The sequence below is a fragment of the Tachypleus tridentatus genome, chromosome 1, assembly GCF_004210375.1.
Source record: "Tachypleus tridentatus isolate NWPU-2018 chromosome 1, ASM421037v1, whole genome shotgun sequence".
Classification (NCBI taxonomy): Eukaryota; Metazoa; Arthropoda; class Merostomata; order Xiphosura; family Limulidae; genus Tachypleus; species Tachypleus tridentatus.
This window is the reverse complement of record NC_134825.1, coordinates 12,380,104-12,402,218: the sequence shown is the minus strand read 5'-3', so window position 1 is coordinate 12,402,218 and position 22,115 is coordinate 12,380,104. Positions and strand designations below refer to the sequence as shown.

Here is a 22,115-nt window from a genome sequence, read left to right as displayed (position 1 = left end):
TAAAACATTTCAACACTTTAAAAAATATTTAAAACTAACGCTGAAAACAATTAATGGCGTTAGAGAAACACGTGGCTTCAAGTCCTGACAGAAACGAATGAAAATCCAACTATAACCCCGAACCCTTTTGAAACGTGGACCTTTCTTCTTCAGGGGCAAATTTGGAATGATAGTGTAATTGAATGACATATATACGAAGGCCAACTGGTTTTCCAAGAAATGCCTATTTCTCTGAAATTTTAATTAGAAACAGTTGATATATTTCTTATTTAAACAATTCGTAATACAGGTTTAATAAACCACTAAACATTTCTGTGTGTATTGTTTCATTATTTTAAGAAAACTCTGATGTATTCAAATGTCCACCATATTTCACAGGTATAGGTTCTACGCCTTGGACTGTGAATTCAGAGATTTATCCTTTCTGGGCCAGGAGCACGTGCTGTGCTACAGCAGCTTCGGTAAACTGGCTTAGCAACCTTGTTGTTTCTCTGACGTTCGTCACATTTGTTGAATTCCTCAATAAATATGGTAACTCAACTTTGGCTTGATATGCTATAGATTTATATACTTGAACATGTTCATCCTTTAGCTATTACTGTAAAAATGCTTTATTAACATTTAAAAGTTTTTAACTTTCTTTCCACAATATATCGTTTCACTTCGAATATTTTATTTCTGTATTATAAAACTACTTATACTCGGGATTTTATATGATCTATTTTTCGTTGTCCTTTGAGTGGACAACAGCTTTCAAAGAGTGCTGTTATGACTTTTGTCCAAATACTTTTTTTTGCTTAAATAAAAACAAATTAGCTACAAGGTCAAGTAAACGAAAAAAATAAAATAGAATTATTGTTTGTTTTTTCAGAAACCAAAACAAAAATATCTTATTGATATGTAAATTTCGTGTTTTTATTTCAACATAATATTTCAGGGTTTTAATAACTTAAAATGATTACAGTTCAAAGGTCTGCCTGATTAGACGTTCTATTTGTACTGTATATTGCAACTCAATGGAACTTTTGGTTTTCCTGGAGAGAATTCTCTCGAGTTGTCTCAGTTTGATCAGTATACGTAATAACTGTACGATTGTGCACCGAAGTAATCTCAAGGTAAATTAATAACTGAAAACCTTAATTGCACATGTACATTGTGGTCTTCTTACCTCTAGACGGACAGTAAGACCTAAGCAAACTTACTCTGTAAAGTTAGTAAGGTACACGTACTCACAAAGCGTTCACACTTGTACTTGTGACTTGTTTACTTCAGTATAAAGGTGCAGTCAATACACAAGAACCAATGCTGTAAAAAACATTTTAATTTCATTACTTTTACAAAGCAACACAAGAACGACTATAATTGAATAAAAACGAATTTACTCTAAGATAAAACTTTTAACCTCATGATTTTATCTTGAAGATTGCATCATAGTGAAATAATATTTAAATTAACCTTCACGTTGAATTCTAAAATATCAAATAAATTGATAAACCATAGTTTCTTATTAGAATTATCATTTATTGAAACTTACTTAACCGTCCTTCAGCTAGATATATTCTAGCTTGGAGCTTCTAGTACTTGGAAGCAGAAATAAACTACACCTACTCAAATTTACGAAACTTATAATGCAAAGGATTTGTTTTATATTTTTGTAATTTTGCGCAAAACTACACGACGGCTATATGCACTAGCCGTCCATAATTTAGCAGTGTGAGACTAGAGGAAAGACAACAAGTCATCACCTCCCATTGCCAACTCTTGGGCTACTCTTTTACCAACAAATGGTGGGATTGACCGTCACATTATAGCGCCCCCACGGCTGAAAGGACGAACATGTTTAGCGCGACGGGGATGCAAACCCGCGACCCTCAGATTACGAGTCGCACATCTAAACACGCTTGGCCATGCCGGGCCTAAATACAATGAGCTATCTGTGCTCTGCCCACCACGGGTATCGAAACCTGGTTTTTAGCGTTGTAAGTCCGCAGACATACCGCTGAGTCACTGGGGCCTTGTAGTTAAGCGCAAAGCTATTTATGCTGTGACCACCAGAAGACATAGTGCTATGCCACTGGGGGAGGGAAAGACTATAAGGAAGGTACTTATTTATTAACATACATCACCAAATCATGGGAATTTAATCGTTATTCTAGTAATGGAACAATGGTTCCAAAGTGTCGAACGAAATTTTGGCATGCTAGAACGCAAAGCATTAAATTTCGGATTCCCAATGTAACGATTTAATTTTTAGGCTTTGTTCAATAGTTGAATAAGGCACGTATGGCCATATCAAAAATTTAAGGAATACCTAACTATGCACTGGCGCTCTACAGTTTAATTTCTCGTATATTGTTTGTTTGTTTTTTTGAATTTCGCACAAAGCTACTCGAGGGCTATCTGTGCTAGCCGTCCCTAATTTAGCAGTGTAAGACTAGAGGTAAGGCAGCTAGTCATCACCACCCACCGCCAACTCTTGGGCTACTCTTTTATCAACGAATAGTGGGATTGACCGTCACAATATAATGCTCCCACGGCTGAAAGGGCGAGCATGTTTGGCGCGACAGGGATGCGAACCCGCTACCCTCGGATTACGAGTCGCACGCCTTAACGCGCTTGGCCATGCCAGGCCTTTCTCGTACAATGTGTCACCACACGGATTATCACATACAGCATTTACTATAATCTGTTTGTTCAGAACTCTTGGGCAAGTAACACAAGGGCTATCTCCACAAGAATCTAGAAAGAAAGCAGTCAGTAAACGTATCCACAGCTAACCCTTATCAGATCGAATAGTGAAATGTGACCGTCACTTTCACAATATAACCACAGCTCCAAACTGCAAAAAACGTTTTTGTAACAGCGGAAATGGAACAACAAACCTTTGGATTTTAACTAAATAGCCACGCATGGCCCTTATTACATGGCTGCATGCGAATTTAATAAATTGTTCAGAAACTATACTTATTGTTCTACTTTTTTTATTCTCATAATATGACAACGGTAAACTTTCACCCAAACAGGACTCTTCTGGCTTTACATGAGTTTCGCCATTTTGGGTTGGATCTACTTCTTGCTGATGCTGCCAGAAACCAGAGGAAAACCATTGGAGGAAGTAGATGGTTTGTTTTCTCATCCCTGGTGGCAAGATGCAACAACAGCCGATGAACCGAAAACAGTACAATACGTACATATTCGAGGCATTAACCTAGCAACAAACGTCGATGATCCGGATTCTGGAGACGAAAGCTGACCCTTTACTCGCCCTCAGACCTTTGTTTACTGAGGATTTAAACTAGAATTATCGCAACCATCAATATTGAAACAATTAACCAAGCCATTGTAAGAGTACGTTATATTTCCTGTTGTTTAGTTTGTGATTGGATCGAGATACGACTACTTTTATATATTAGCTTCTTTCATTACCGCTTTCAAATGGCCATTTTAAAAGTAATATTATTAGTCTTAATATTATTAGTCTTTGTCAAAAATGTTAATATCGGAATCTGGTCACATTAACAGTGGTCATTTTAATGTTTCATCTTTATATATTTTTAGTATTAATTGATTTGTTTAACAAATGGCGTTAAAATATTTTCTTTTAACTCAATAAAATTAATCACAACGAAAAAATAGCTGGATAGGGGGTGTCGTATGACAAACTTGAAAACTAACTAGCTTCAGAATGAAAAATGGTTATTAGAATACGAGAAGGTACAATACTCGACCTGAGCTCGCAGAACCAACGACTGTGAGAGCAAAATGACCATTTTTTTTCTTGATGACGAGAACCCCACTTGAAATAAAAATGTATCTCAGAACGGTTGGTATAAGTATTAACACTTTTATTGATAAGCAGAGAACAACGTTTCTACCTTCTTAGGTCATCTTCAGGTTAACAATGAGAGAGTTTGGAACTGTGCTCGGCAACGGTCATTTGCAAACTCTCTCTTTGTTAACCTGAAGATGACCTGGGGAGGTCGAAACGTTGTTTTCTGCTTATCAATAAAAGTGTTGATACCCCTACCAGCCGTTCTGAGATAGAAAATGACCATTTGTTTAGTTAAATAGATCTAAACTTATGCATATTAATTTATTTGTAGACATTTAAGGATTTTTTTTTTGTTTCCAGTTGTATTTCATAAAGAAGTAATACCATTTAATTATCTTACGTTCATTTTTGAACGTTAATCAAGTTGTTTTACCTCTTTCAAAATTACCACCTGTAGGAATGAAACGTAACTACACCTTAAATAATACAACTGTTTTTTTTTTTTTTGCTTACTAATCCAGAAGAAACAAAAGGCAACAATAAAAATTTAATTTCTCTTGAAAGGAGCAAACAAACAAAAACAACGCAAGAGGTGATGGAAAGCTACTTGATTCAATTTTACTAAGAACAAAAATAAAAGTTTACAGAAATAAGAATGCTATTATGAAGTTAATTCAAATAAGATATATGTAATCTGGCTAACATTTATACGGTTATAATGTTTTATTCTATAAGAGGACTTTTAAACCTCTTCCTAGACAAGCAACACAACAATTATGTTGATAGAATCGTTGTTTCCTACGTATTTTAAAGTGTTAAAACCACATTCGATATCGAGTTAACACCAAGTCAAGCAAATAGATTAAGTAAAAGCTTTTGACATATATTTTTATAACACTTAAGTTATTTATGTTTCGGTAATTTTCTACTCATAGCTTTTGAATTTTACAGTCTAAATAAAGGAAGCCTTGAAATTATTTTATTATTACATTACAGCCAGAAATAGTTCAGAACATTAGAATGATTTTGACTTTCTTAATAAGAAAAAGCAAACTTTAGCTGTTTTAAAATTTAGAATTTTCGGTAGTAGAATTTTTATTATGCTTGAACTAATATCTGCAAGATCATATTAAAAGTAATCTTATTGTAGATACAAATTATTGTTGCGTTTTGATATAGATGTTTGTGTTGAATAGATCCAGTCGAAAACGAAAGGCATATACTAATTATATGAAGATTTTTTTCTCAAATTACATAACTAATCCATAATAAGCTGAGTGTTGCACGTTTGAGTGGCACCAGTTTTTATAAAATATCTAATACCGCCATTTATAATCGGTTATTTTTTTTATCGCCTGGCTTTATTACATGAGAATTGTGTTGAACGTTTTTCTTCCACCACTGTTACAAATTTCTATTTCATTGGAGATGATAGAAAGTAATGCTAGCAGGATTAAGTATGTGACCATTTATATCATTTTATATTCTATTTTATTCAGACTGTGTAACTTTGTGAATATTGGGACTTTAATCCATACATTTGAATTAATCACAACGAGTACTATACTTTTCAGTTTGCGATTTTGTTTCATTTAAAAATGCAAAACAGTGAATGAATACTTATGAAGTTTCGAATTAATGGATGTTTAACTAGTTCCTGAGAACTGTATTTATGATTTTTTTGTAAAAAAGAAGTAAATATATGATTAATATATTAATATATTTACCAGCACACCCTCCTTGTTTTTTGACAATAAACTGATAACAGATGGCAGCAGTAAATCTACCTTTTCATTACTTTGTTGCTTGTGGAAATGTCACTTTCCCGAGATGGTAAGTCCTATGTTGTGTCACATTCTCCAATAAACTGCACGATACAGAACTGTAGAGAAAATCCAAAGAAAGGTGTAGTAAAATCTAATATTGTTACATCTTTATTTTCTGAAACAGTTAATGTCATAGATCTACCTTCATTACTTAACAGCCTGGGAAAAACACACTTGAAATTTTATATAATTAAATTAACTAATTTGAAGTTATATTTTAAACTGTGTCACGTAGATAATACTCGCTCCAGGGGCCACTGTTGTTGTTTGTACTGTGGTACTTAGATTTATGCATAACGTATGGTGAATTCTGTGAAATTTACGCATATGTTAGAACGATTTAATAATAAGGAAAAGGACTTTAACTGGATAATATGGTGTGTAAGTTCTTCCCGTAATCTTTTTAAGGGTGACTGTAAGAATGTGCTACCAATGCCAATCGAATTACACTAACACTAATATGCGAATTATCCTAAACTTAAGTGTAACTATTTAAGCTAAGTAAACTAACGTTAAAGCACGAGAAAAAGTTCAATAATAAGAGTTTAAAACAAGCTAGAATTAACTTTTGTTTAATGGGTATTAACATGAAATGTATCTGTTTATACTGTCTAAAATGAGCAAAGAATAGCCTAGCATTAGAATTCAAAGGTATTTACAAATTGTTTTTTGTGTGTGTATGTAGTGTTTACTGCTTGAGTTAAGCCTATTTAACGACGGTTAACCATACTATTCAGCTATAAATCCTTAGTTCAGAACTCAATTGTCGTGTTTTCTGTGACTACTTATTAATAACAATAAAAGTGAAAACAAATATCTCAAATATATATATAGACATTTCACAACAAAATTAAATCGTTTTAGGAACAAGAGAACAAATGTAAGATCGTATGTAATTTGCGTAATTTAAAAATTTTCACTCTAACCCTTAAACCTCTTTAACTGTAAAACATGGAATCAAGATAGGTTTGGAATTGAATACTTGCTTAACATTTAATAATTACTTTTTTATAATATTAACCAAGAAGTTTTTATTCGTAGACTGCTTGCTTTTATTGATTCAGCCAGTTGGTGGCCGTACAATGTTATATAAACAAAACGAAACATCAGTGTTAAATTATATTTAGATAACAATTGAATAATTGCATATTGGTTTCAATTTCTTTTTTAGAGTTAAGTAAGTGATAAATGTGTTTCAAGGTATTTGTGCTTATGTTGGGCTTAATGTAATTATAAAATGAATTGTTATTGTAACTGTCAGAAATTTGTCCAAATGAATAAAAAATTCATATAATACTGAAATATAAATGGTTATCTCATAGGAACGAAGTATAGAGGAACTACTTTACAGTACACTGCGTATTTAGGAAAAGCCTCTCCCCCAGCAAATGCATGGCCAAGTGGTTAAGGCATTCGACTCGTATTCTGAGGATCGCGGGTTCGAATCTCCGTCACACTAAACATGTTCGCCCTTTCAGTCGTGAGGTCGTTATAATGTTATGGACAATCCCACTATTTTGTTGGTAAAAGAGTAGCCTAAGAGTTGGCGGTGGGTGGTGATGACTAGCTGCCTTCCCTCCAGTTTTACACTGTTAAATTAGGGACGGCTAACGCATAAAGCCTTCGTGTAGCTTTGCGCGAAGTTAAAAAACAAACAAACATGCCTCTTCCCCATTGGCACAGCGCTAAATCTGCAGACTTACAACATTAGAAATCGGGTTTTAATATCAGTGGTGAGCAAAGCACAGATATCTCTCTGTTTAGATTTATGCTTAACTACAAACAAACAACAAAATGTTATAAAAAATTTTAACCTTGAATTACGATATTTTGAAATATCAATGTTGTAACAACAAAGAATATTATAATTATTTAAATTGTATTTTAATTCACAAACATTCAGAGGTTTCAATTAATAGTAATCATATATCAAAATTTGTTAATTTGGCAACTTTTTGTTTCAACGATTCTGGTGGTTAAAAATGTTTCTTTTGAATTTCGTACAAAGCTACACAAGGGCTATCTGTGTTATCCGTCCCTGATTTAACAGTGTAAGACTAGTTGTAAGGCAAATAGTCATTACCACCCACCGCCAACTCTTAGGCTACTCTTTTACCAACAAAATAGTGGGATTGTCCATAACATTATAACGACCTCACGACTGAAAGGACGAGCATGGTTGATGTGACGGAGATTCGAACCCGCGACCCTCATATTATGAGTCGAGTGCCTTAATCACCTAGCCATGTGATGGCCGTCCCTAATTTAACAATGTAAGTCTAGAGGGAAGGCAACTAGTGACCACCACCCACCGCCAACTCGTAGGCTACTATTTTACTAACAAATAGTGGGATTGACCGTAACATTATGACGCCCCCACAGCTGAAAGGGCGAGCAAATTCAGAGCGACGGATATTTAAACCCGCAACCCTCAGAATCGAGTGTCTTGACCACCTGTTCATGCAGGGCCAGGTTAAAGATGGCTTTATGACATTAGAAACTGTGGCTATTACATATGATTTTTAATAATTTTCCTCGTATGATGTTGTTGGGATTTTAAAAATAAATTTAAATGGAATATTCCAACTAAAAAGATGTTTCTTTATTTGGTTGCTCTGCCAACAGCTGTTGTCTATTTTGATATTTAACGATAATTTACTAATTAATAGAAAATATTTAATTCATTTAGGCAATTAAGTAACTATTTTATAGCTGATACTTGAATTTCTGAGAAATTCAATTTATCTTGAGAAACTTGGTTTTACATTATTACACAATTGTACATTAATAGTGATGCTTAGCTGAAACGTAACTGTTATAACTCCTATGGAATTATAAACTCTGAAGTTCACGAGAGTCTTTGTTGATATTGTCACACGTCCGGTGAGGTAAACCTTAGATTATACCCACTTCTTACTAACGAGTGGAATGTTTAAAACGTTTAACAGTATATTAAAATATGTAACACATACCATAATTCGCTTCGTATTAGTTACAAAGTTGTACATAAAATTAATTTATGACCATACAGTGGTTCTAATTACATGAATGAACTTCTCATTTAGAATATTATTATATATGTAAACATTTTTTTTTTTCAAAAGCAGTTGTACCGAATTTTAAATTCATTTGCCAAATTCTCAGTTACAAAATTACTGTGTAGTAGATTTTTCAATGCAAACTTATAAACTTATAACTTTACCAATAAAATTCTTAGATTCAATATCTCTATAAAAGATCGTTTGAACAACATATGAACCACGTGTTGGAAATCAAGATGCACCACGTGTTTGAATTCTTTTAAAAACTTTTATACTTTGGTTTTAATTAACTTAAACGATTACATTATTGAACAACATATCCATCTAAAGGTTCTCTTGAACAAAATTTGCACGAGATGTGTGACGTCAAGTTTTTCCAGTAACGCTTATACTATATTTTTAACTAATTTAAATATTAGTATTTTTAGTTACTTATGTATTTTAATGGAACACTCAGGCCTGGTAACTGGCATTTCGAAGAATACCGAACTGCAGAGTAAAACGCTTTGTCAATCTCATCCGAAACAACTAGAAGAACAATTGGAACACCAGTTGTTTTTGAAGCACACGGAACAGTGTTTGTGAACAAAAATAATTACTAAATTGTACAGTACAGCAAGAACAGGTTTTCTGTTTTGTTTGTTGAACTGATTTGATGGTATTGAATTAACTCCAGTCAATTCACTCCCACCTCCATAGTAAGTTAAACTGTGAATTGAAAAAGTAAAAACCTAAATGGTGTTTAAAGACAAAAGCAAACTACTAAACTGAGATAAACCAATTTTAAACAAGAGTTATGAACATTAAAACTAATTTAAATGTCCTCAAACCTTCTTAAAAAATACTATCCATCTTGCAACTTAAAGTTACAAGTTATGATAAAAAACAATAACGAAACTTTTTCACACCAAATGCTTTGAGATGTGCCACAAGAAAGTTTAGAGTTATAACTGTGATAAAATCCCATTTTAAACTTGAATACTGTAAAAATCTATCTAAGTATTAATAAAATGATCTTCTAAATATTGGTCCTTAGAGGGGGAAACATGGCTCTTGATACTTAACAAAATATACAAACAAAAACATATTTGCACACAAAATACATCTCGCTTACGAGGTCTGTGTTCGCTGATAGTTGAGCTCTGGGGTGTGACCTTTATTATATTCTTTAGTAAGAAAAATTATTTTATATTACTGGATGCGTTGTGCTGTCCTGCCCCCCAGTGGCTCAGCGGTATGTATGCGGACTTACAACGCTAAAATCTGGGTTTCGATACCCGTGGTGGGCAGAGCACAGATAGCCCATTGTGTAGTTTTGTGCTTAATTCAAAACAATTGTGATGTCTTCCTTGAAATGACAATTGGTTAATTTTAAATTAGAGGAGCCAAACATTAGATTTTTTTTTTTAAATAGGGAAAATGAAGTTTACTTGAGCAATTTCCAGCATTAAGACAAAGAACAATGAAAAACAGTAACAATTATTTTTTTAAAAAAAAACATCTTACTTAAGAGAGTAGCAGGTCTGAAGTAACTGAAAATAACCATAGCCAAACCAAGCTTTTATTATCTGTCATCCGAGCAATGGTAAAACTCACCTCGTCTTTTGTGTTTTTCTTATAGCAAAGCCACATTGGGCTATCTGCTGAGCCCACCAAGGGGAGTCGAACCCCTGATTTTAGCGTTGTAAATCCGTAGACTTATCGCTGTACTAGTGGGGGCACACCTCATCTTGGTAAAACCACCACAATGACAACAATTAATACCAGCTTTGCAAATACAAAGACGAAAAACATAGTTATAAAACTCGTCTCTTCTGTTTAGAATGAGGCGGTCTAATAAACTAAACCTAAGGACAGAAATACCATTTAATAAACAAAAGTACATGAATCAATCCTCTTTAAGAAGGATCACATATCCTTTTGTAGAAGAGGGATATTTTAATAAATTATGCTTTAAAAGAAGAGAGAATTAGAAAAAAATTAACAAAGAAACACATGAAATACCCAACCACAACTACAAACATTAGTACAAATATCTTCAACACTGATTATCACACTCAGAGTTTTCGAGTAAAGCTGCGTGATGGCTATCTTTTTCACTTAGCAGCGAACTGCAGCTAGTTAGCATTACCCATCGATATCTTTTGGGCTGCTCTGCTACTTACGCATAGTGGGATTGACCGTTACATTATAACGCCTCACATTTGAAAGGACGAGCATGTTTGGTGGGGTGGGGGTTCGAACCCGCGATCCTTAGATTGCGATTCAGGCTCCCTAGCCACCCGGTCATGCCGGACCGTTAAAATAAAGATCGTTTACTCAATGCAAAATCCTTTAAAATCCCTGCTTTACGTACAAAAGTATTAATTTTGTTTTTGGTATTCGCGCGAAGCTGTACAAGGGCTATCTGTACTAACCATCTATAATTTAACAGTGTAAGACTAGAAGAAAGGCAGTTAATCATTACCACCCACCGCCAACTATTGGGCTACTCTTTAACCACCGAATAGTGGGACTGACCGTCACGTTATAATGCCTCCTTGGTTGAAATGGCGAGCATGTTTGGTTTGACGGGGAATAGTGTTATAATGTTCGGTGTAAGAATCAGTTGGGGTTGAGAGTCATTACGGCACTGTGTTCAGATAAAATTGTTCCATGTACTCTATAAGTTAATACTGTAAATATTGGCACTGATAGTGAACGGTCGTGCATGAATATATACTAAGTTAACATTGTAATTACTAGTTATGATTACTGTGTTACCAAAACCAGTCGGCTATAGCCAATAATGATTTTGCTTTCCATAGTGCCAAAAGGGTCGATTTTGTGTTTTTTAACTCTTAACTAAATGGCTAAATAATTATTAGAAGAACGGCCATATTTATAAGTTCACAAGATTTGGAAATCATAAGAGCCCATTTAATAAGAAGATGCTTCAATTCGATATAAGGAAAATAGTCGTATTTAGTGTGGTTTGAAGAAAGATATGAAAGACCAGTCGTATTTAGTGTGGTTTGAAGAAAGATGTGAAAGACCAGGCGTATTTAGTGTGGTTTGAAGAAAGATATGAAAGACTAGGCGGTCAACAAGAAAAAACCAAAAAAAAAAAAACTGGCAGTTGTGATTTGTTTTGAATTTCGCGCAAATCTACACGAAGGTTATCTGCGCTAGCAGTCCCTGAGTTAACAGTATAAGACTAGAGGGAAGGCAGCTAGTCATTACCATCAACCGCCAACTCTAGGGCTACTATTTTACCTATGAATAGTGAGATTGATCGTCCGTCATACTGTAAGCCCCCACGGCTGAAAGGGCGAGCATATTTGATGTGACGGGGATTCGAACCCGCGGCCCTTGAATTACGAGTCGAGTGCCTTAACCGCCTGGACACGTGAAAGTAGGCAAACAAGTAAAAAGTGAGAGAAACACAGTAATATATATTGCCAGTAAAAACTAAAATTAGTAATAAAACTAATCTTCCTCTGTGTTATGGGTATAGTAAATAAACAGAAAATCGTTATGTTTAAATTTTGAAAGAATCAATTCAGTATAGAAATATGTAAAACTTTAATAAATTTGAAAATGCGAGTGTAGATCAAAACCAAGCCGACCTGCAAAAAAGTGTTTTCACAAGGTACTTACTTACACATATGTATAACCCACAACTTTAAGCAGATTAAACATGATATAAACCATAATAATGAAAGTGTACAATATACGAAATAAAATCCTTTAAAAGAATGAAGACTCGTTGAGAAAATATAGACCCTCACATTGAAATACTCATTACATTACATAGAGTAAGATATCCCTTTAAAATTGAAAACAATTTAAGGTTAAACCATACACATTAATAACACTACTACATAGAATAACCTTTATAATACAAGGAAGACCTGGCATGAGCGGGTGGTTAAGACGCTTGACTAGTAATCTGTGGGTCGCAGATTCGAATCTCCGTCACACCAAACATTCTCGCCGTTTCAGTCGCGAGGGCGTTATAAAGTGATTTACAATCCAATTATTCGTCGGTAAAAGAGTATCCCAAGAACTGGCGGTGGGTGGTGATGACTGGCTGCCTTTTCTCTGGTCTTACACTGCTTAATTAGGAACGGCTAGCTTTGTAGCTTTGCGCAAATTCCAAAAACAAACAAACAAAACAAGGAAGCTCAGCCCTGGAAGTAATTGTATGTCTAAACAAAGTGTGCAGAACAGAACTCTTCTTAAATATAAAAATACACATGTGGTTCATAGAAATACAAAATAAAACTATTTAACGTAGACATCTTTAACCATATAAATTATATACCGTACAGACAATGAAGAATTGTTAAATTATTGTACAGTTGATGAATTATTGTACAGAATTAAAGCAAGATGTTGGAGTTACTCGTCTGGAGAAGCCTCGACAAAAAATCCTCTAGTGTAACTAAATATTTCCGTTGCACCATGTTGGTCCAACAAATAATATCTTTAGTTCTTCTAAGAGCTTTCTTGGACCGGCATGACCGGGTGATTAAGGCACTCTACTCGTAATCAGAGGGTAGCGGATTCCAATCGCCGTCACATCAAACATGCTCGCCTTTTCAGCCGTGTTGGGGTTATAATGTGATGGTCAATCCCACTATTCGTTGGTATAAGAGTAGCCGAAGAAATGGCGGTGGGTGGTGATGACTAGTGGCCTTCCTTCTAGTCCTACACTGCTAAATTAGGGGCGGCTAGTGCAGATAGCCCTCTAGTATCTTTGCACAAAATTCAAAACAAACAAACAAACTAACTAAGAACTTTTAAACTACACCTCAGATCATACAAATACAATAAAAACGTCTCACTTTTGTCTTTATCCATGGTTTGTTGGGGATTCTAGGTTGATTAGCGGCACGTTAGTTCGCAGGCCAAAAGATAAAGATAGTCAAAGCTTTTTGTTTTTTAAATAATGACCAGGGTTTCAAAATGTTAGGTCATAAGAATTTGAAATGGTCGGCGAAACTCATCCAAAAGCATGGGTTAAGCTGTGGAGGTCTGGACCCAAAAACAACACTTCGCTCTGGAGAGGTTCATCAAGAAAAAAAAGACTAAAATCTCTAAAATAAAAATCCTCAGTGAGGCTCCATGTATACAGGCTTTTAAAACACGATCCTCACTAACTGTGGACAGCGTGATCAACAGAGACATCCACAATCATCTGGTTATTGAACATAAAAACCTGGGTATGATAGGAAAGAAATTAGAAGAACCAGACTGTAATGTAATTGCTTACATAAGAACCAGTATTACATTGAACTCCACTCAGTTGTTGCTTTAGTTACCGAAACATTCAACTTTAAGGACACCAACATTTTGTTTATTTTTATCTCTTTACGCTACAAGTTCAGCAGTTTACCTCCCAAGAGTGTGTTACATTTTTAATGTTACATGTGTGCTGTGTATGTTCGCTATGCATTCTAGCATAATACAAAATCTAGGTTTATATTTGTTATGGCACAGATAAATTATCCTTTCTCACATTTCTGTATGATAAAACTGAAATGTTGCCAGTCAAACGCGCAAAACACTGGTACATATGTGTATATTTACAATGTAAATTGAGCCCTCTGTTACTCATATCTATTTCCAGAAACTCCAATACCTGTAAAACATTTATATAAGCTTAAATGAAACTAACTGCTTAATGGTTTTTTGAAAGAATGCTTCCCAGTAGTCACTATTAATTTGATAACTCCATACAGCATTCTGATCAAACTTCAGTATTCCTACTCAGTTCTTTGCTCTCTCTTATGTTCTCAGTGAATAATTGAGCAATAATCGCCCATTATGTTATCCACCAGGGAACGAAGATACTTTTAAAATCCTTTCAAAATTCGTCATGAGATTGAAATGCTTCTCAGGAATTTTGAAAGCACACATCTTAAAGACAAAAGTTATAAAAACAGTAGCTGACACATGTTTGAAGCATAAAGTTACTCCATAAATTTTACTACCAAAAATATCGGAGGAGAATCTATGAATTCTCAGTGGTGACCTTGAAGAAGCCATCTTGAAAAAGAAGATTTGGAATACTAATTCCAAAATTAATTAGTTTTTTCCATGCATAATTCAAAAGACACGACAACAATAATAACATAAAGGACAAAATTACACAAAATAACCCATATTTTGGTGTCAAACAAAATGAATCATGAAGAGGTAAGACCCAACATGAAATTCGATAATTTATACAAATAATTTATGGTATAAAGCTTCACAACCTAATAAAAATGTTGTGTACTTGTCGTCTTATAACCTCATCGAAGTAGAACGAATAGCTTTAGGTTATGACTTCTCCTTTTTCTTTAAGAATGTACATCTGAATATAATCTTAATATTGGACATTGTTAAGTCAACCAAGGAGACCAGTGAAAATATGAACCGTCTGACTAATTGTATGAATCGTGCAGTATGTAGTAGTAACAGATGTGACAATCTGCCCTTTCATCACTGCCTTTTTGAAGCAATAGAAAAACTTAAATGGGAAAACATTTTGTAATAAGAAAGTCAGAAGGAAACAAACCAAATTCTTATTTCGGACGAAATGGTTCATTTCAAAATGTTAGAAGATATTACAGAGAAATATTTCTAAACCTTTACAAATAAAAGGTGTTTCAGATCTCTTTGTACGATTCTTGCTGGTTACTCAGGTGTTTTAAAGAAGTCAAAACGTATTAATTCTTTCTTATCTTATATTCATAGTTTGCCTAAAACATACAAAGTAGATTGTGTCTTTAGAACTATAATTTCTAACATTGGTTCTGTCATTACCCATTACCGAAATAACTGAACATCTCTCTCTCTCTCTCAAATTGTTGGAAAGGTCACACCATCATATATGCAAAACAGTGCAGATTTGCAAACAAAATTAAAAAAACACCGACCTAAGCAAAGGAAAAGTTGTCAAGTCTAAACGTTGATTCATTATTTACCAACGTGCCAGTTGACGAAACCACAGAGTTTCTTAAGAGAAAATGAGTTGAACACATCCTTGTCTCTTTCCATTGCCATTTTAGTTGTCTAATAGAAAACTGTGTAAACAAAAATATTTTTACATGTCTGGATCAGTCCTTTAGAGATATTAAAATAAGACATGGCGATGGGAAGTCCACTTTCATAGAATATTTCAAAACTGAATAACTTTCTTTCGTAAACATAAACCTCTCAAAAATTTCTTGGTCCTGATATGTTGATGATATATTTTCTGTGTCGTCAAACCAAATAAAATATTTCGAAATAAAATTCTAACAACTTTAATCACTTTCACCACATTATCTGATTTATAATTGATTTTGTTTTGAATTTCGGGCAAAGCTAAACAAGGCCTATCTGCGCTAGCCGTCCCTAATTTAGCAGTGTAAGACTAGAGGGAAGACAGCTAGTCATCACCAGCCACCGCCAACTTTTGGGCTACTCTTTTACCAACAAATAGTGGGATTGACCGTTAATTATAACGCTCCCACGGCCGAAAGGGCGAGCATGTTTGGTGTGACAAGGATTCGAACTCGCGACCCTCGGATTGCAAGTCGAGTGCCATAAGCATTAGTACATGCCAGGCTGACGTAGAAAGACAAACCAACGATAATGTTAAAACACTTTATATTTGTTACAACTCTACACCGATTTCTTAGAGAATATATTTCAAAAGAATAACTATAGAATCACATATAGTTATTCGAATATCCAATCATTAAAGATCACATGAGTTAAAGTGGTACACTACTTGAATATATAGAACAAACTTGTGTGACAGGTGGATCAAACCGGAAGAAGTTTAAGCCCAAACGCTTCTTCAAAAGAAACGGGCCCGGCATGGCCAAGCGTGTTAAGGCGTGCGACTCGTAATCTGAGGGTCGCGGGTTCGCATCCCAGTCGCGCCAAACATGCTCGCCCTTTCAGCCGTGGGCGAGTTATAATTGACGGTCAATCCCACTATTCGTTGGTAAAAGAGTAGCCCAAAAGTTGGAGGTGGATGGTGATGACTAGCTGCCTTCCCTCTAGTCTTACACTGCTAAATTAGGGACGGCTAGCGCAGGTAGCCCTTGTTTAGCTTTGTGCGAAATTCAAAAGAAACAGTAAATAGGGAGATACAAACAAAGGTAGTTTTCTTCGTATCAGAGATTCTGGCCCTCAAATGGATTGGACCTCAACACTATATATATGTTTTTCAAAACAGATAAATACATAAGAATAATCAAAAGTTATTAAATCTGCATCTTCCTCATTTAAGTTAAACAACCTCCTGTGTATTTAACATAATCCAAAATTCTGATGTCACATACGGGTTCTTGACTAGTTTTCCTCCCAGAAGACAACGTGTGAGGAACAAACATAGATACTGACAGTAACGTGCTACCATCTATAACTGTAAAAGCTCAACAGCTGTATAGGCTTCGTGAAATAAACACTTCTTAGTGGAATATAGCAGGACTATTCAGCCTAAAATCTTATGTGCTAGCACTGTTTTTTTTTTTATTTTGCATATGGATTCACCTCTGTGCAATCTCTGGTTAAATAGGTTAAATACACTAGACCAGAGTAAATGGATATTCACCATATGAATTGACCACTAACCATGGATTACGGAGAATTTCTATTGCACAAACAAGTTAAACCTCTTATGTAATGCAAACACTGCAAACTGAAGGAGACAAGACTCAATTGGCTTCGTGTTTCAAGTAAAGTAGAAACTGTCTCTCCATAAAAAGTTTTACAAGCAAGTCCTTTAGAAGAGAAACATTCCCATCTGTTTAGGAGAAATGCAGCTACTCTGATGAGAATGGTAAACTTCACGAGAAAACAACTTCATCGTTTGTAAAAGAAAGGGTGTTTAACACCCTTTCATTTAACAATCTTTCAACTACATGACTCTCCTAGTTGTTATGGAGTTCAACAACAAAAACGTAAACACCCTTCCAGTAACTGATAGGATGACAAAATAACTGTTCTATTTAGTGAAATGTTATTTAAATCAAGCAACCAGTGACAACTTGATCAAACAAAGATTTGGAAAATGCAGTTTAGGTATAGATGCGACTTATTCTATCTGGAATCACACAGGTTATGACCTAGTCATTTATTGTCCTTCTTCTCATTGATTAGGGGAAAGAACTGTATCGCATCCACCCAGGGCTTACATAGTTTTCGTGTGACACTTTCTCTAGTGGACTCATGATCCATCTTAAACTAGATATTGTGGTTTAATGAAGAAATAATTAAATATGCAGACTCATGAAGCTCTTTAAATGTATGGCATTGACTTCATTTTCAAGTTAAGACGATTTATGTCAATGGAATTTACGTTATCCACCTGCTGGTGGAGTTTGTACACTATCAGGGCCTCATATCTTTCCACTTGTAGGTAACCCCAATCACAGCTGAATTGTGTTTCTCTAGTTGTTAAGTACCTCGAGATTCCTTAGAAGCCATCTTCTTCAGTCATGGACATACTGATGATATTCATTTACATAGACTTTTGTTTTGCCTAGGTTTAACCTCAGTGGCAAAAATGTATAAGTTTTCCTCTGGATCTGAACACTGTTCTTGCAGACCTTGACCTGGTATCAGATTCATCTCTTCAGTGTGGTACTCTGGGCTCCTCATAGAAAATATCATCTCTGTATATGCTTAAACATTGAGCTATCTGTGCTCTGTCCACCACATATATCGAAACAAGATTTTATCATTAAATTATTTCACATTTACATATGGTGGCATTTGTTCACTGGCATTATTTCTGTTAAAGCTCCGAAACCCATATTCAACCTTCTAAGCAGTAGACTAGAAATTTCTAAGGGCATTAGCGTGAATACAACAGTTATTTGCAATATATAACTTTGTTCCAGCTTTATAACGTACATATTATTCCCCGATTTACTTTTAATAAAGACGAAAATAATATGCTTTGTCACTTCTTTTTTTGTGTTTATAGACCGTATTTGCATAAAATAGTTCTGTCTTTCGCCATCAAATAATAATATCACACATTTATTGAAAATAATATTCAATAATGAAGTCACCAACAAAATAATAAATAATCAATTGTGAAGGCAAAATGGAATTTGTATTCTTTTCAGGATACATAGTACATGCAAAATATCCTTAGACATTCATGCTTCCTCACATAAACAGAAGTGTAGCGTACACATTGCTAATGACACAAAATATTTTTGTTGCATATTTTAGAATTATGTTTTGTAGTGTAGTTATGTAATTAATTTCACCTCCATAAAGTGTCATGGTGATTATGCTTTTAGTATTCTTTTGATCTATAATAACAACAAAACTTTGAGTCAACCAGGCTATGTATGGTATTTCATCTGCTGGAGGCTCACATCTCGTATTTCCTCAATTCTCTTGCAAATTTCACTGAATATGTGGTGGCCCGGCATAGCCATTGGTTTAAGGCGTTAACTCGTAATTTCAGGTCTCGGGTTCGAATACCCGTCGCACCAAACATGCTCGACCTTTCAGCCGTGGGGCGTTATAATGTGACGATCAATTCCACTATTCGTTGGTAAAAGAGTAGCCCAAGAGTTGGCGGTGGGTGGTGATGACTAGCTGCCTTCCCTCTAGTCTCACACTGCTAAATTAGGGACGTTTAGCACAAATAGCCCTCGTGTAGCTTCGCGCGAAATTCCGAAACAAACTAAATATATGGCACTATGGTGTAGGTAATCTAACATTTTTTTATATAAACGAAAATTTAAATAAGCTTAAGACAATAAAACGAATTAATTTTCTGGTAAGTAGACACATTTTAACTCAATAATAATTTTGATAATTACAATATCTATAAGTCATCCTCTTAGGGTTAAAATGCCGATAAATTAAATTTGTTGAAACTTCTTCCCATAAAATAAGTGCAGATTGATACCCTAAAAACCTTTACATTGGAAAAATCCTTTCAAAGCAATGCATCAGAAGACATTTACTGCAAAGTGACCACATTATCGAAAACGTTTTTGCCAATGATAATGTATTTTGTTTTTTTTTTAAATTTCGCGCAAAGTTACTCGAGGGCTATCTGCGCTAGCCGTCCCTAATTTAGCAGTGTAAGACTAGAGGGAAGGCAGCTAGTCATCACCACCCACCGCCAAATCTTGGGTTATACTTTTACCAACGAATAGTGGGATTGACTGACACATTATAACGTCCCCACGGCTGAAAGGGCGAGCATGTTTGGTGCGACCGGGATTCGAACCCGCGACCCTCAGATTACGAGTCGAACGCCTTAACCCACCTGGTCATGCCAGGCCTCTCGACATGATAATAACAGTGCAAAGAAACAAGCCGTAGAACATTGAAAATAGTGGTCTTGGTACTAATGAAGAAATGGCTGCCAAACTAAAAGTTATGAGCTGTGGTGCAGAACCATCAAACTCATGATGATGAAGAAAAATGCTGCAAATTATCGAACGTAAAGAAAGAAAAACTGATTGCATAAAAATGCATAGTGAAAATTATTTCACACTAAGACCGTTTTCGTTGTGGGACAAAAAATTTGTAGGTTAAGTAAATAGTTACAGAAACTACCATGACCAGACCTGAGAGAAAGGTTAATTTTGAGGAGAGACAGAACACAATTTAGACTACTGTGTCTATAGGAAAACGGAGAAAACTGAAAAGACCAGAAAGAGACAAAGAAAAACAAATCTCAAGTGAAGCTTTACCTCCACCTATATTTTGCTTAAACTCTTCCAAATATCGTGCTAATTTTGCTTTTTTTTATCAAAGGCATTTTGTTTGTTTGTTTTGGAATTTCGCACAAAACTACTCGAGGGCTATCTGTGCTAGCCGTCCCTAATTTAGCAGTGTAAGACTAGAGGGAAGGCAGCTAGTCATCACCACCCACCGCCAACTTTCTTTACCAACGAATAGTGGGATTGACCGTCACATTATACAACGGCTGGGAGGTAAGACGACTTACGAGTTGCACGCCTTACGCGCTCGGCCATGCCAGGCCTATATCAAAGGCAAGACACTTGGATTACTTTTATTCGTAGTTAAGAAATGATGTTCAAATTAGTCAGCGATGATTGTTTTGATATTCCAAGGCAAATATATTAACTGATAATTGAACTTAACGTGTAAATTGTGCATTTAAACATGTATGCAAGATTTGTTCCCATAACTTCAAGGTGGGAGTGCATTTTTTTTAGCTGTGGCTGAGCAACTCATAGAACAACTCTCAGTTGTTGTTTTCAAGTACAAAGTTTCAGCTCGTAGCTCCGTCATCTCTTGACAGATTAAAGATCTATTTGCAGTTTAGGACTCAGGAGGTCAACTCCTTTCTTTTGATGTATTTGCCCACGCCCAAGATCTTATATTAACTTACTTTAATCCTGCCTAAAGTAATTTTAATTTGAATGAAGGCTGGTAGAGATCCTGATGAGTAATAAAATCGAATTGGGTACACGCGCATTCCACGTTTGATATTACTAGCATAATATAGCCAATAAAAAAAAGGTATTATAGATTAATTTACTCCAATTCTACCTAAATGAATTTCAAATGCCGCGGATACTGAGGATTACCTCTTGTTTATTTTCGTAAAAGTGGTTGTGGTTCGAATTTGGAGTGAAGAGAGTTCGAACTCGCGACCCTCAGATTATGAGTCGAGTGCCTTAAACACCTGGCCATGCCGGGCTCGAACGAGTGATTCACGAGCTGTTTGTTTGAAGTTAAGCACAAAGATATACCACAGGCTATTTGTGCTCTGCCCACCACAGGTATCGAAAATCGATTTCTAGTGTTGTAAGACCATGCCACTGGGGGCTTCATAAATTGAAGAAAGAACTTCTGAATAAGATGTATTTCTAATTGTTTCTTTCAACATTGAGCAAGTGGGCTCACTATTTCTGAACAAAATCTAGGCATATGAATTACTTATTAATTTTCAGCTTTTTATATATAATAAACTCGTTTCGTATTATTTAATCAAAAAATAAACTTATATAAATAATTTTGTTTTAATGACTTAAAAAAAAAAAGATTAATTTCAGCTTGGCCTAGCATGGCCAGGTGGTTAAGGCACTCGACTCATTACCTGAGCGTTACGGGTTCGAACCCCCGTCACTCCAAATATGCTCGCCATTTCAGCCGTGGGGGCGTTATAATGTTACGGTCAATCCTACTTTTCGTTGGTAAAAGAGTAGCCCAAGGGTTGTAGCGGGTCGTGATGACTAGCTGCCTTCTCTCTTGTCTTACACTAGTAAAGTAGTGACGGCTAGTGCAGATAGCCTAGATAGTGCAGATTGCGCGGAAATTCAAAACAAATCAACTTCAGCTTTTTAATTTACTCCCCTTTAAAATTTTCTACCTCCCTCCCCCACACGAATGGAAACATGGCTACACCACTTATTACTTTGGCTGTTAAGTGAGAGGCATGAGGCCCCTGTTGTTATGAGAGTCACGTTTTTATTTACTGATGTGGTATAGGACCACATTTTT

General features: G+C 35.3%; 1 protein-coding gene across 1 annotated transcript in view; it reads left to right on the top strand.

Moving 5' to 3' along the window:
• LOC143241049 (proton myo-inositol cotransporter-like) overlaps positions 1 to 7,045 on the top strand; it is a 269,876-nt gene extending 262,831 nt beyond the window's left edge. Inside the window, exons 8-9 of the mRNA XM_076484560.1 lie at positions 379 to 531; positions 3,024 to 7,045. Of these exons, the coding sequence (XP_076340675.1) occupies positions 379 to 531; positions 3,024 to 3,253 (383 nt within the window). The 3' untranslated portion in view covers positions 3,254 to 7,045. The remainder of the gene's footprint in view (positions 1 to 378; positions 532 to 3,023) is intronic.
• Positions 7,046 to 22,115: the final 15,070 nt, after the last annotated feature.